This window comes from Ranitomeya variabilis, chromosome 1 (assembly GCF_051348905.1).
Source record: "Ranitomeya variabilis isolate aRanVar5 chromosome 1, aRanVar5.hap1, whole genome shotgun sequence".
Taxonomy (NCBI): Eukaryota; Metazoa; Chordata; class Amphibia; order Anura; family Dendrobatidae; genus Ranitomeya; species Ranitomeya variabilis.
Window position 1 is genome coordinate 1,053,508,031 of NC_135232.1, and position 15,182 is coordinate 1,053,523,212.

A 15,182-nucleotide genomic window follows, 5' to 3' on the forward strand; every position below is an offset into this window, starting at 1 on the left:
AAACCCGAGCAACGAGTACACTCGCTCATCACTAGTTCTTATGAGAAGGAGAGTTGGAGGAGTTATTAGTGACTGTTGCTTGGTTTGTATGCGTGGTAATTCCTTATTCTCTATCATGGTTTGTTCCCCTACCTTCACACCCCGGTGTATTCCTCTGCTATATGTGAGTGAATATTTTATATGCCTGGAGTTTTCTGTTTGTGTTGCCTTGTTTGTTGGGTTGGTGTACTACGGTGCACAGTAGCGCCCTTCTTCCCTGGGTGGGGAAGAGAACAGACGGAGGGCTAACTCTGGAGATAAGGCAAGGGCGGAGGCCCCGGCGTCTTCACCTTCAGAAGTATCCCGAGAAGTAGGGCAAGCTTGGGTGCCCCCAAGTGTTTGGGACAGGGAAGGAGCCCCTGTTCCCGGGTCACATGACAGCTGTGTCGTGACAAGCAATTGCTCTAGTGCATACACAGTAAGTCAGTCTCTGACTTCCTGTAAACTACAAGATATGACCTAATTACCTATCAAATCTCTGGCAGAGCAGAGGCAGTGTGTTTCTAGAATTCCTCTCCTAGTACGTCTACCTTTGATTTTTGGCAATATGTCAGGTATCAGTGGTTTTTACAAAGCTGCATTTTGTGAAGGCTTAATTGGGCATTTAGGTTTTGCTTTGTGTCCAGGGCTGGTTTGGGTCAGCAGATGAGATGAGTGATTTATTATTTGTATTTTTGTATATTCACATTAATCAAATGAACTTTTGCAATACATTTGTGTATTGTGAAGTGTAAGAAATATCCCTTTGTTTGCTACGACTTGGATCTTTTTGCAGATGCATGACCATTGAAAGGGAATATTGTACACTTCTCAGGTCATGTAAAATGCCCAAGAGGAAAAGTAGAAAAACAAAATAACTGTGCAGCGTTATCCAATGGGTACACTTATTACCTAAAGTTTCACTACACATGGACAAAGTGCAGCCCATGGCAGGAGTGATAATTAAAATATTTTCCATGTAGGCATCATCTAACACTGGCAATGTGAGTGCTAACTTTCATGTAAGTAAACCTAGTTTTTTTGAGAACATAAAGGTGTATCTCGGTTGTGAGGTGGTGTTGCGTGTTAACGGGGTAGTTCATGACTGGTAGATAAGTTAGGATTGACCGCTGAAAGACATCACCTAGACAAGATATAGTCGTACGCCCCGGTCTAGATAGAATGGATGCTAGACCAGGTGCTGATTGATGCGCAGGACTTGGTCCAACGACCACAACAGTAGTCTCTGACAACTAGATGGGAGCTCAGAGAACCACCTCTTTTCTAAGGGCATCCCGACTTTTCTATTGATTAGCCGGCTGCTCGTAATGTCACTTTTGTCATGCTGCAATGATCATTTTCTGCCAAGATGGCTAAACAAGAGAGGAGCCGGAGGTGTCTGAAGGTAAGAGGAGCTCTCGCTGGTCCTGTGAATCGACCACCAACTCTAGTGCAGATCTGTGATTTTAGTCCCTTAATTCTATAAGACTTGATGAGCATTTGTGAACTTGTGCTCCATGACGGATGTAAACGTCGTGCTGTCTACAGTGGTACTCATAAGAGTAGGACATATACACAATTCCTGCCTATTGCATATAGTTGTCCGCAGAGCCAAAATTAATTGGGGTCAAAACAGGCCTCGTCCTTACATGTAGTTGTGTTTTTTTTTGTTTGTGTTTTTTAATACGGCTTAAATTACCTTAATATATTCTTACCTTGTAATGTCTTCACATCCCGTTCCATCCAGATGTGTCCGGATCCCAGAATTCCAAGCGGCGGAAGTTCACCGACCTCCATATTGTGACACCCAAGTGATGGGTGTCTCAATATGGAAACTGCTGGTGGTACCAGCCTCTTGCGTGATACCGGCAGCGGAACACCATTGCAACACACACGCTGTACACACCACACACACACACACGCTGTATATGCTGTACACACGCACACTGTATATGCCGTATGCACCACACACACACTGTATATGCTGTACGCAACACACACACACACACACACACACACACACACACACACACACACGCACACACACACTGCATATGCCGTACACACACACACACTGCATATGCTGTACGCACCACACACACACACTGCATATGCTGTACGCACCACACACACACTGCATATGCCGTACGCACCACACACACTGTATATGCTGTACACACGCACACTGTATATGCCATACGCACCACACACACTGTATATGCCGTACGCACCACACACACACACACACACACACACACACACACACACACACACACACACACACACACACACACACTGCATATGCTGTACGCACCACACACACACTGCATATGCCGTACGCACCACACACACTGTATATGCTGTACACACGCACACTGTATATGCCATACGCACCACACACACTGTATATGCCATACGCACCACACACACTGTATATGCCGTACGCACCACACACACACACACTCTGCATATGCCGTACGCACCACACACACACACACACACACACACACACACACACACACACACACACTGCATATGCCGTACGCACCACACACACACACACTGTATATGCCGTACGCAACACACACACACACACACTGTATTTGCCGTACGCAACACACACACTGTATTTGCCGTACGCAACACACACACTGTATATGCCGTACGCAACACACACACACTGTATACGCTGTATGCACCACACACATACTGTATACGCTGTATGCAGCCTCTTGCGTGGTACCACCAGCGGAACACCGTGGCAAACACGCTGCCACCGGGATCAGCCGAATGATTCACTGACCGCCGCCATCTTTGTACAGGAGGAGCGCATGCGCAGTTTTAATGTGACCGCCGCGATCTGTCTGTACAAAGATGGCAGCGGTCTGATTTACTGCGCCTGCGTGAATTCTGCGCAGGTGCAGAGAATCATTTGGCTGATCCCGGCGGCAGATGCGCGACGTGTCTACAGGCAGAGGAAGCCGGTCACATTAAAGGGGTTTTCCCAAGAACGAAAGTTCATTTTAAATATTGTCTGTGTCTGACCGTGTACGGATCATACCACATCTCCTGGGCAGGGGAGGAAGCAAAAGACAATACTGACATTACAGCAGGGGATCACAGAGGATTTATTTTGTGAGGTAAAATATTTCACTGACTGTTTTTAAAAAATATTTTACCTCACAAAATGTATCCTATGCCCAGGAGCTGTGGTATGTTCTGTACACGGTCAGACACAGACAATTTTTAAAATGATTTTTTGTTTGTGGGAAAACCCCTTTAAAAAGCAAATATTAACGCCAACGTGGCTCCTCCTAAAAAGCACGCCAATGACAATGAAAGGAAAGCAGCAAAGGCACAATGTCGAAGACAACAACGGGCAAATGAGACTATTGAAGAGCAACAGCATTGCTGGGACAAAAACAATGCATATAAGGCTACTTTCACACTAGCGTCGTTTGGCCTCCGTCGCAATGTGTCGTTTTGGAGAAAAAACGCATCCTGCAAAAGTGCTTGCAAGATGCGTTTTTTCTCCATTGACTTGCATTAGCGACGCATTGCGACGGATTGCCACACGTCGCATCCGTCGTGCGACGGATGCGTCGTGTTTTGGCTGACCGTCGGCACAAAAAAACGCTACATGTAACTTTTTTTGTTGCGTCGTGTCCGCCATTTCCGACCGCGCATGCGCGGCTGGAACTCCGCCCCCTCCTCCCCGGACCTTACAATGGGGCAGCGGATGCGTTGAAAAACTGCATCCGCTGCCCCGTTGTGCGGCGCTTTCAACGCTAGCGTCGTTGTGTCGGCACGATGCTAGTGTAAAAGTAGCCTTAGATGACATGAGAGAATACAGCAGATGGGGAGAGAGAGAGCGCACAGGGGGGGGAGAGACAGAGTACGGGGAGACAGCTCACACAGGACAGCACATGAGGGGAGAACACAGCACAGGAAGGAGAGAGACAGCAGACAAGGGGGATAGCACATGGGGGTAGACAGGTCAAAGAAGAGAGCACAGAAGGGAGAAGTCAGCACATGGGGAAAGAGAGAGTGGATAGGTGGGTGAATACATTGGGGGGTGGGGAAGAGATTCTCAACTCTGCAAAGCCTGCCCCCATCGTGACATTGCCACCCTCCCGATGCGATAGCATCGGGCCTCCATCTAATTCTATTTTTCTAGATTCTGATTTGTACTCTTGCAACTATAAACAAGACAGGAGCATTTTTTCTAGATCTCTATGTTGGCTCTTTCCTATGTTATTCCTCCTGGAACTATGTGAATAAATGGGCAATAGAGAGTTACCTTTTACCTTGTAGTAAAAATTGAGTACTGACTGATTTGAAGAGACATGGGGTAGCTAGGGACTTGTTTTCATGCATTATTCTATGGAGAAAGCTTATGCAGATTATCTTGCTACCTCCTTCTTCATATATGGGTCTCCCTCTATAGCTTGACTGGCAGAGATATCCCTTGTAAGTAGGCATGTGCCATCACAGTCTGTCTACCCCCAGCGCTGTCATATATGGAAGGAATCTCCAAGTTAATTTGTGATTTACGCAGGATAGTCCCACCTACCATGCACCACTCCGTAATGCTTATCTATTTACGGGGTCAAGGTGTATTTGACCTCTCAGGCACCTACGCTCCGGTGTGACCGCTACTTCAGCCCCCATAACTTATGTCTATCCTAAGGATCCTATATCTTGTCTTGGTGAATCATTTTCAACCTGTCTTTAGCAATAGGAAAGTACCTGTTTTAATTGTAGCATAAGCTAATTGTTGAGTTGATTTTGGTCCCCTCAGGTGAGCCCATTACCGTGCCATGCTGCTGGCCCATTTTCCTGCAAAAGACCGTGTGGCCGCCTGCTTCCGTGTGGCAATCACTCTTGTGCAAGAGAATGTCATAAAGTCACCGAAGATAATGGCAACAAAGAGAAGGTGAGAATTGGTGTATAATATTCTGAAATGTCATCATGCCATGTACCGGATAGGATGAATACAAGGCTTACGTCCGCTCTTCACATTACCTGTTGTGAAAATCAAATCTGTAACCCCATTTCAGGCCTATAAGCTTCGGCCACCACCATCAGGGGCTTATCTAAAACATTCTGTAATGCTGTAGATAAGCCCCCGATGTAACCTGAAAGATAAGAAAAACAAATTATATTATACTCACCCAGATGGGAGGCCCCGGACCGGACTGCGACGCCCATCGGACCGGACCGCAGCAGGATGCCCCTAGGTGAGTATAATCTAACCTGTTTTTCTTACCTTTCAGGGTACATCGGGGGCTTATCTATAGATAAGCCCCTGATGGCGGTGGCCTTAGCTTATATGCCTAAAATGGGGTGACAGATTCCCTTTAACTTGTGAAGGTTGACATGTGTCCATCGAGTTTAACTTGTAACCTAACGTGTTGATCTGTGAAAGTAGATGATATGGGAATTTTTTCTACTGTCGCCATCCAAGGCAAAAATCAATTATCAAACCACGAAGGGCTAAAACGTACTTGCAAAAACGTAGATCTTACAATATAACCACGTATGTCTCCTAGTGTGGTCGAGAGTGTTTTATGTGTGAAGGAGGATGCACAAAGGCACGGCCAGCAGGGTGCCCCCATCACTGCACCTTACCGTGTCACCCTGAGGACTGTCCACCATGTATTCAGATGATCAGGACCAAGTGCCACTGCAAAATTACTAGTCTGTACATCGAGTGCAGGTAAGACCAGACTTTACTACCTATTGTACTTTGTGTGTGCTAGCAATATACCGTTAGGGCCAGACATATTTGGATAGTGGCTGAATCTTGGTGATTTCAGCTCTGCATGCCATTGTTTTTTATTTAAAATGAAACAACTGAGGTGCAATTGAAGTGTAGACTTTCAGGGTTAATCAAAGGGGTTGAGCAAAAATATCCTGTGAAATGTTGAGGAATTGCAACCATTTTTCTACAAAGCCTCCTCATTTCAATGGCTCAAAAGTAATTGGAAAAATTAATGTTACCATGTATAATGTTAATTTTTAATACTTGTAGAGAATCCTTTGCAGACAATTACAGCCTGACGTTTGGAAGCCGTGGACGTCTCCAAGCGCTGGGTTTTCTGCCTTGTGATGCTTTGCCGGCCTTTACTGCAGCTGAACTCAGTTGTTGCTTGTTTTTGGATTTTTTTGAAGTTTTGTCTTAAGCATGTGAAATGCTGATTGATGGGTTTGAGATCTGGTGATTGACTGACTTGGCCATTGCCACTCCACTATTCCACTTCTTTGCCTCAAAAAAACTGTCTGGATTGCTTTAGCAGTATGTTTTTGGGTCATTATCCATCTGTACTGAGAAGCGCCGTCCAATCAACCTTTGGCTGAATCTGAGCAGAAGGTATCGCCATGTACACTTCAGAATTCTGTCTTCAGTCACATCATCAATAATCAATAGTGACCCAGCACCATAGGACGCCATGTATGCCAATGCCATCACACTGCCTCCACCATGTGAGGATGTGGTGAGCTTTGGATCATGAGCCGTTCCAAGCCTTCTCCATGCTTTCTTCCTCTTCTCATTCTCATAGAATTTGCTGGTACTGTAAAACGCAGCTGAAAATTTGTATAAAAAAAAACGCATAAAAAAACCCCATCAAGTGTGAACATTGCCTTAATGGGATGGGATTTAACTACACCTGCCTCCATTATCTCACACATTTCATAAAGTAATAAAAAACAAACCTTGTTAGATATGATTATCACGTGGCTTGTTATTTCAGCTGTGTTCAGATGGTCTCTTGGCTCCCAGTCATTTGTGGACCCCAAGCCATGCACTTGGGAGTGGGCGCAGACGGAAGAGGGCCTCTGTACAAGCGCAGTATATGGGATCTTTGCAGTCCAGTAGTGTCTGTGTGGCAGAAGCTGTTTTCTGCTGTGTAGGTGTAATTGGCCCCTTCACCTCGGGCCCCTGTGGTTGCACCAATGTGTTGTTCGCCCCTGGGTGCGCTGACAGCAGTGTGAGGCTCGTCGCCGCAGGATGTTTTCCTCGCCTTCTCTGGCGCCGCTGGAAATCACTATGATCATTGCCATTGACAGTTTGTATTTCACAATAATAATTTAATACCTTTTTCTTTGGTTTAGAAAACTGACTTTGGCTGGTGAGAACGAAAAGAATATGTTACTTTCATGCAAAAACCAGTGTCCAAAAGAGGTAAGGTCTGGCTGAGGATGGCGTATCGTCTGCATATGTTACTGATCTGTAAGCTGCAATGTACCCAGCAAGAAAACACATCTGGATCATGAATGTTTTCTCGCCTTAATAGGGGAATGTTTACTGTTGTATTAAAGGGTTATCTCAAGATCTATATTTATTGCTCAAACTCCCCCAGGTCTAATAACTCCTCTAAGGTAACTCACATGTGCTTCTATCTACTCGCTGGCTAATTCTTGACATCTTTCTGGCTCCAGCTCCTCCATAGACTTGTATCTGCTCACTGTGACCTGGGTGGTCCTTCAGTGCTGCCCATGTGACCATTGCAAAGTACATCCCCACAACTCCCTGCTTCTCTTCCAGGTTCCATGTTTCCACCATGCACAGATAATGTTACCTACTCCTCTAACTGCTCTGTTATCTGCCCCGGGCATTGCTGACAAGGAGACATGGTGCTCTGATGGTTACTTATACTATATCCAAGCCCCTCCCTGTGCAAGGCGTCCTAATCTTAATAATCCTCCAATTTTGTATGTGTTTCCAATATGGCTCCCTGGTTTGTCACTGTGGCTGTGCAGCATTGGGGTCCTGTGTACAAAGCCCACCACGGGCAACATCTGCAAGGGGTTTACCACACTTTAAATTTTTTCTCATGGTCTGCATGAATCAGAGCCTCGTATTGCTCCATCGTTTCAGATTAAGTGTAGTTTGAAGTCTGACACATGTCAGCTGTTTTGTACAGCTGACATGTGCTTGCAATAGCGGCGAGTGGAATCGCTATCCACCCGCTGCTATTAACTAGTTAAATGCCGCTGTTAAACGCTGACAGCGGCATTTAACTAGCGCATCTGGCCATTAGGCCGGAAATGCGCTCATCGCTGAATCGCTAAAAAAAAATCGCTGAATAAAAAAAAAGAATTAACCTGATCGCTAAACGATGTAGTGAGAAAAAAATTAAAAATGCCAGAATTACGTTTTTTTTGGTTGCTGCAACATTGCATTAAAATGCAATAACGGGCGATCAAAAGAACGTATCTACACAAAAATTATAAACATTTAAAAACATCAGCTCAGCGTGCAAAAAATAAGCCCTCACCCAACCCCAGATCATGTAAAATGGAGACGCTACGGGTATCGGAAAATTGCACAATTATTATTATTTTTTTTATTTTTTATAGCAAAGGTTGGAATTTTTTTCACCACTTGCATAAAAAGTAACCTAGACATGTTCGGTGTCTATGAACTCGTAATGACCTGGAGAATCACAATGGCAGGTCAGTTTTAGCATCTACTGAATCTAGCAAAAAAGCCAAACAAAAAACAAGTGTGGGATTACACTTTCTTGCAGTTTCACCATACTTGGAATTTTTTTTCCCATTTTCTGGTACAAGACATGGTAAAACCAATGGTGTCGTTCAAAAGGACAACTCATCCCACAAAAATCAAGCTCTCACATGGCCATATTGACGGAAAAATATAAAAAGTTATGGCTCTGGGAAGAAGGGGAGCGAAAAACGAAAAAGGGCTGCGTCTTGAAGGGGTTAAACTATGTTTTCTCTGAAATGCAGCCAAGCTCTGTGACTCCTGCTGCTCGCTGTTTTTGGGCAGCGTGCCTTGATTGGCAGCTTTAAATAATAATAATAATAATCTTTATTTTTATATAGCGCTAACATATTCCGCAGCGCTTTACAGGTTGCACACATTATCATCGCTGTCCCCGACGGGGCTCACAATCTAAATTCCCTATTTGTATGTCTTTGGAATGTGGGAGGAAACCGGAGTACCCGGAGGAAACCCACGCAAACACGGAGAGAACATACAAACTCTTTGCAGATGTTGTCCTTGGTGGGGTTTGAACCCAGGACTCCAGCGCTGCAAGGCTGTAGTGCTAACCATTGCGCCACCGTGCTGCCCACATTTAAATAATGTGACCGTGTTACTGTGTGCGTTGTACTGGACATGGAGATGGTGATACAAAATATGTGCACATTTTTTTGTTTTTACATGAAAAATGTGAAATCATTTTCCATTATGTTTTCGTTTTTTATTTTACAGTTTTACACATTTATTTGTACTTTTTTTTTTTTTTTTTTTAATACCTAGTCCCAATATGGTCCTTGAGCACTCAATAGTCTGATCACTGGACTAATGCTCTGCAGTACTCATGTATTACAGTGTACTTGACCTGTTAGTATTACACTGACAAGTAGGCCTGTTAGACCCTGCTTGTCATAGGGCCTCACAGGCCACCATAACGGGCAGACAAGGAGGTCAAAGTTTGATCCTAGGTTGCCATGACAAACATCAACACTCTGGGATCATCGCTCAGCAGTGCTACAGGGGTTAAAGAGGGAGTTCCCACCCTCTTACTACCATCTAAATGCCACCATCGCTATTGACTATGCCTTCTAGAAGATAAAACAACCATGATCAGTACTGGCACTTACCCTGGCTGTTGCTGCAGAAGCTTGGCTGTCAGTTAAAGGGTTATTCCAAAAAAATCAAGTTCTCTTTGATCCATGGGATAGGAGATAACATGTTGATTGGAGGTTGTCCACCACTGAGACTTCCAGCAAGGAGCTCTGCACCCAGGTCCTGGACAGAGCAGAGGTGTGCATTATCTATGAGTGGAGGGGAGGCTTCTCACACGCACATGGGCTTCATTCAGGACAAGGCTGCAAAACATTCTTATGGTTCCACAGCCCCGATCTCTGGATTTCTGGTGGTCCCAGGGTCGAAATCCCCCCAGTGATCATCCAGTTATCAGCTACAGTTAGGTCCATATATATTTGGACAGAGACAACATTTTTCTAATTTTGGTTACAGACATTACCACAATGAATTTTAAACACAATTCAGATGCAGTTGAAGTTCAGACTTTCTGCTTTCATTTGAGGGTATCCACATTAAAATTGGATGAAGGGTTTAGGAGTTTCAGCTCCTTAACATGTTTGTCACAATTATTAGTCCATTAACCCAGAAGGCCGGCCATGTGAATGAAAACCAGTCTAACCTCTTAGCAGCCGTATTACAGTTGTGGCCATCTATAACCTTACCATCTCTTGAATTAGTTAGGCACTTGAATGTTCTTTGTAGGCTGCAATTCACATCACAAGCACTGGGTCACCACACATACACATGTAGCATAAACGTCTCGTGACAAAATAGCAAAAAAATTGTTTTTTGTTTTATTTGTTCTGGGTGGTTGTTTTATTTTTTCTGTCCCTCATAGACTCTCAGTCATCCAATATTGGTTATTAAATGCGTCTACAACATGGAACCGCACTGACCAAGCTCTTAAAGTTCCTCAGCTCTAGAAAATAATACAAATAAAGCTTCTCATGCAAGCCGAGCAGTGCTTTTGTGGTTTCTCATAGTCTTTGACTTCTGATCTAATTAGTTTCTAAATAAACTAAAAAGATATTTTCCGCTTAGTTGGGGCAGCTATTTTTGCAGTTTTGTGTCAACTAACCTTCCTGCTCTACTTAATCTATATTTTTTTTTTAATCAATAAGAAAAAAAAGAAAGTGTTTTGTTCCTTTTTGGATTAGTTTATCAGATCTTGCACTAAGGGTACCGTCACACAGTGAAATTTCCATCGCTACGACGGTACGATTCGTGACGTTCTAGTGATATCGTTACGATATCGCAGTGTCTGACACGCAGCAGCGATCAGGGACCCTGCTGAGAATCGTACGTCGTAGCACATCGTTTGGAACTTTCTTTCGTCGCTTGATCACCCGCTGACATCGCTGGATCGTTGTGTGTGACAGCGATCCAGCGATGTGTTCGCTTGTAACCAGGGTAAATGGAGCGCCCCCACACCGCCGCAGGGCCGAGGGGTACCCGGAGCCGGGCCTCTAGTTCTCAGTCTCGGGGTTGTCACGGTGGCTAGACCCGGTCCGTGGCCCTGTCCGTCAGTGGGGGACGTCCGGTATAATAGGTGGTAGTAATGGTACGGTTGTGGGGTGTAAGTCGCGGTAAATAACGAGGACACCAGGTTGCAGTCTCTTTACCTCTTTACTGGAGATCTCTGAGTCCTCAGTCCAGAACACGGTTCACCAGGCTACGCAAGTCCGGCCGGTCCAATGGCACCTCCAGAGTTCTCCTCTCAGGTGGAAATCTGTGCCTTCCTTCTAGCGCTATGTGTTGTAGTCCTTCCCTGCTGTGCTCACGGAAAGTAACCCCACAACGGTTGTGTCTGTTTCTTAAGTTCCCTCACAACTCGATTTGATGTTCCTCTGTAATCCACCCCTTCCCTGTATTCAGGTTGGAATGGCACCCGTTTGTCAGGTAGGCCTGGAGTTCTTCCGGGACCCTAGAGTCGCCCCTCTCCCGCAATTGCCCCCCAAGACTTCATAGGTGATATGTGGTAGACAGCCCGCCTGAGACCGACTGTCCTGCCGCTGTTTGGAGTATGGCTTGAAGCTGTATTCTAATCCACTCCCTCGGCGTTCCGGCCACCGGTATTGCGCCTCAGCAGGGTGCTGCCTCTTTCAACAAAACCCCTGCTGGTATTCTCCTTCTGCTTGATCTCGTTTCTCACTCAGCACAATCTATCTCGCTTCTAGTCCTTTCTTGAGTCCCGCCGCTTCCAGGAGCCTGCGCGGACCCGTTACATTCTTTCTATGCCAAGCCTCTGCCAGGATCCCACCCCTGGCAGAGACCCTACAGTCTCTCCCTTCACAACACCCCCTGCCACAGGGTGTTGCTCCGTTCAATCCCGTCAGCGATCTCTCTAACTTCCTGCCTGACCCCCAGTTTACCCACTATGGTGGGGAGTGGCCTAATGAATAGCACCCTTAGCTCCCCCCGGAGGCCCAGCTGTGAAACATATTGGTGTCTGTGATACCTGATTGGAGGAACTCCTTCGGTGCCATCGAACGTACCATGGCTCCCCTTAGCGGCGAAGCCACAGCACTGCAACGACCAGGACTATGGGGCGCTGCACTCCCCCCTGGTTAAACACAGTACTCCGGGACTGGGAAGAAAAACAACAATACAGATTAGCAAAAAGACATACAATTTTGTTGAGTGCAAAACGATAAGTATACTTGAACAGGCTTCCCTTTATGGGAGGTGAGGACACTTTTAACGTTACAAACATGGTCAACATTATAAATTACAGGCTATGCATAACTCCTGTTACCCAACCGGGTATTCTACTTAGTGCACATTCTGGAACAATAAATTAACATTGCCTTTAAGAAACATACACTCTTAGTTTACCAAAGGCCTTCCTATAATCACATTACAGGGTAAGGTAACTTCACATTCTCCTACTTTGAACCTGCAGGACCGCCTGTCCCTATGGCACCAGACCTACTGCCTCTCCTTTCTTTTACAGGACCGCCCCGTTCAGCCAGGGCCTACTGCCTTTCGCTACTATACATAGTATAGACATAACATTCCTTTCGTTTAAAGAACTCTGAGCCCGCTCTACTCGGCTCCTTTAAGGACTCACTCTCTAACCCCTACGGGTTCGCCTTCTGTCCTTAGTAACAAAGTAACTTTCTATGGGGACGCAGGGTTGACCTTCTATCCTCACCTTCATCATTACTTCCTTACTTTCAGCTATGCAGATCTCTATCTCTACCCCTACGGGCTCTCTGCATTTTTTCTTTCTGCAAAACATTATTTAGATTTCACATTTCAACAAATTCAACACATATAACTTAGCATGTAAAACAGTTACATTTCTTTTCAAGGCATCATTATGGCATTACTGTTCTGCAACAGTATCTCTCTCAAGTTCAGTTTCTCACATCCCCTTTAAGAGGGGACCAAGTCTTTCTGAGGTAGCTCGTCTTCTCAGCCTACCAGCCCACGCAAAGGTTCCGGTATGGTATCTTCGCAAAGTGTCTTTAACTGGAACCGGTAGGAAAGGTATCTTCACAAAGTGTCTTTGGCTCAAACCAATAGGGCAAATATCTTCGCAAAGTGTCTTTGGCTAAAACCAGTAGGGAGCACCTTTAAGAAGGTGCAAACTATTTACAAAGGAAGTTCGAATCATGCACAGTCCATGATTTCTGCAGTTTGTGTAACTTTTGTGCAACAACTTCAGAAAAGGAAAACAAACAAAGGGGATCCCGGGTTAACAGAGGGATCCATTAACCCTGGGCGGGTTTAGCAACTGAAAGGAATAAAAGACAAACAGTAACTATTTACATTTTCATGGTATCGAGGTTTATTCTTCTTCAGGCGGCTCGGGCTCCTGCCCCCCAGCCACCGTGGTGCCAGCGTCCGCGGTTCGAACATGAAGATGAACTCGACTGGCCAACTCGGTGGCCGCAACCAGGCGCACCGTTGCAATGGTGACAAGATCGGGTGCTCCTGGGACCAGGTCCGAGGCGGTAAGGGTCGCGGCTCCAGACATACACCGCCGAACATTCCGTGCATACCACCCGAGCGGGTTCTGGTGGCGGCTGTAGGTCACTGAATCCCCCTTTTGCAATGGTTCTCCACTTCGGCCACAGCAGGGAGCCCTCACGTTACAGTGCGCAACAAAAACGTCAGTATCCAATCCTGGCTCGTGTATGAGGCCCCAACCTCTTCTTGCATGGTAGGCCAACACAGTGCCCCGCCTTGTCACGTCTCTGTCATCCCATGCCGGGGGGGGTTGTTGTACTTTCGATGGGCCCATCGACTCAGCTCCTTTCCGTCCTTTCCACTGCAGAATCAAGCACTGTCTATATTGTTCCCATGTAAGCACCGCAAGAGTGGACCCGTTCTCCCGGGATCCATCTGCTCTAAACCAGGGGGTGTCCCACCGAAGAACTACTCCATCTAAGCTCACATCCACAGGCTCCCCCACTCCAGTCGACAGCGGTGGCACCATCCTCCCCAGGTCATCGGGGGATAGCACCATTAGCCCTGCCGAGATAAGTCGCTCCCTACTGCGATAGAGGTGGGTCATGGAAGCGGGCTCGCGGAGGGGAGCAGGGACGTCGGCCATACCTGCGCCTAATATGGTTCCATCGGTGTCGCTCCGGTCCGTTAACGAGGACGCTGGAGTCTGCTGCAGCCCGGACCGGGGCTCCTCCAATGGGATGCTCGGATTCGGCTCCGCTGGCTGTGGTTCCTCCTCCTCTAATTCCGAGGTCGGGATTGGTGGACGTAACTCCGCTGTCGGGTCCGCAGGCTTCCGGTCCATCTCCGGTGAAGAAGGGCAGGCCGGAACTGCTTCTTCCTCGCTCAGGCACTCGCCGTTCATCATCGCTGCCTGATAGTCGGTGGCAGTGCATGCACCTAACTCCGCCATTTCTCCGAGGTCGGGCTTCTCCGTCACCCGCTTCCCGCCGTTGCATATCAAGGGGTGTGTCTCTTCTGCTTTGGGGCAGGTCATTCCTCTGCAGCCAGAAGTGCAGGGGGCGGTAGCCATTTCTCGCGCCACACTGGGGGTCTCCGCCCATAACACGCCCTCCTTCCCCTTGGGTGTAGCAATGGCGGCGCCTTTTGGCGGGAACTTTTGGCGGCCAGTGGCGCAGCACAGTCTTGCAATAAAGTACAGTCTAAGCACAACAAATCACAGTCTCTAGGCACACATGACCTGATTCTTCAGGCTTAAGTAGATCCTGTTCGTGACGCCAAGTTTGGAGCGCCCCCACACCGCCGCAGGGCCGAGGGGTACCCGGAGCCGGGCCTCTAGTTCTCAGTCTCGGGGTTGTCACGGTGGCTAGACCCGGTCCGTGGCCCTGTCCGTCAGTGGGGGACGTCCGGTATAATAGGTGGTAGTAATGGTACGGTTGTGGGGTGTAAGTCGCGGTAAATAACGAGGACACCAGGTTGCAGTCTCTTTACCTCTTTACTGGAGATCTCTGAGTCCTCAGTCCAGAACACGGTTCACCAGGCTACGCAAGTCCGGCCGGTCCAATGGCACCTCCAGAGTTCTCCTCTCAGGTGGAAATCTGTGCCTTCCTTCTAGCGCTATGTGTTGTAGTCCTTCCCTGCTGTGCTCACGGAAAGTAACCCCACAACG

At 46.9% G+C, this 15,182-nt stretch overlaps 1 protein-coding gene across 1 annotated transcript in view; it reads left to right on the top strand.

Annotated features, from left to right (window-relative positions):
* The window catches only part of NFXL1 (nuclear transcription factor, X-box binding like 1), a 129,931-nt gene that overhangs the window by 87,963 nt on the left and 26,786 nt on the right, over positions 1-15,182 (top strand). Inside the window, exons 17-19 of the mRNA XM_077279812.1 lie at positions 4,820-4,954; positions 5,571-5,737; positions 7,135-7,204. Coding sequence (XP_077135927.1) covers positions 4,820-4,954; positions 5,571-5,737; positions 7,135-7,204 — 372 coding nt within the window. The remainder of the gene's footprint in view (positions 1-4,819; positions 4,955-5,570; positions 5,738-7,134; positions 7,205-15,182) is intronic.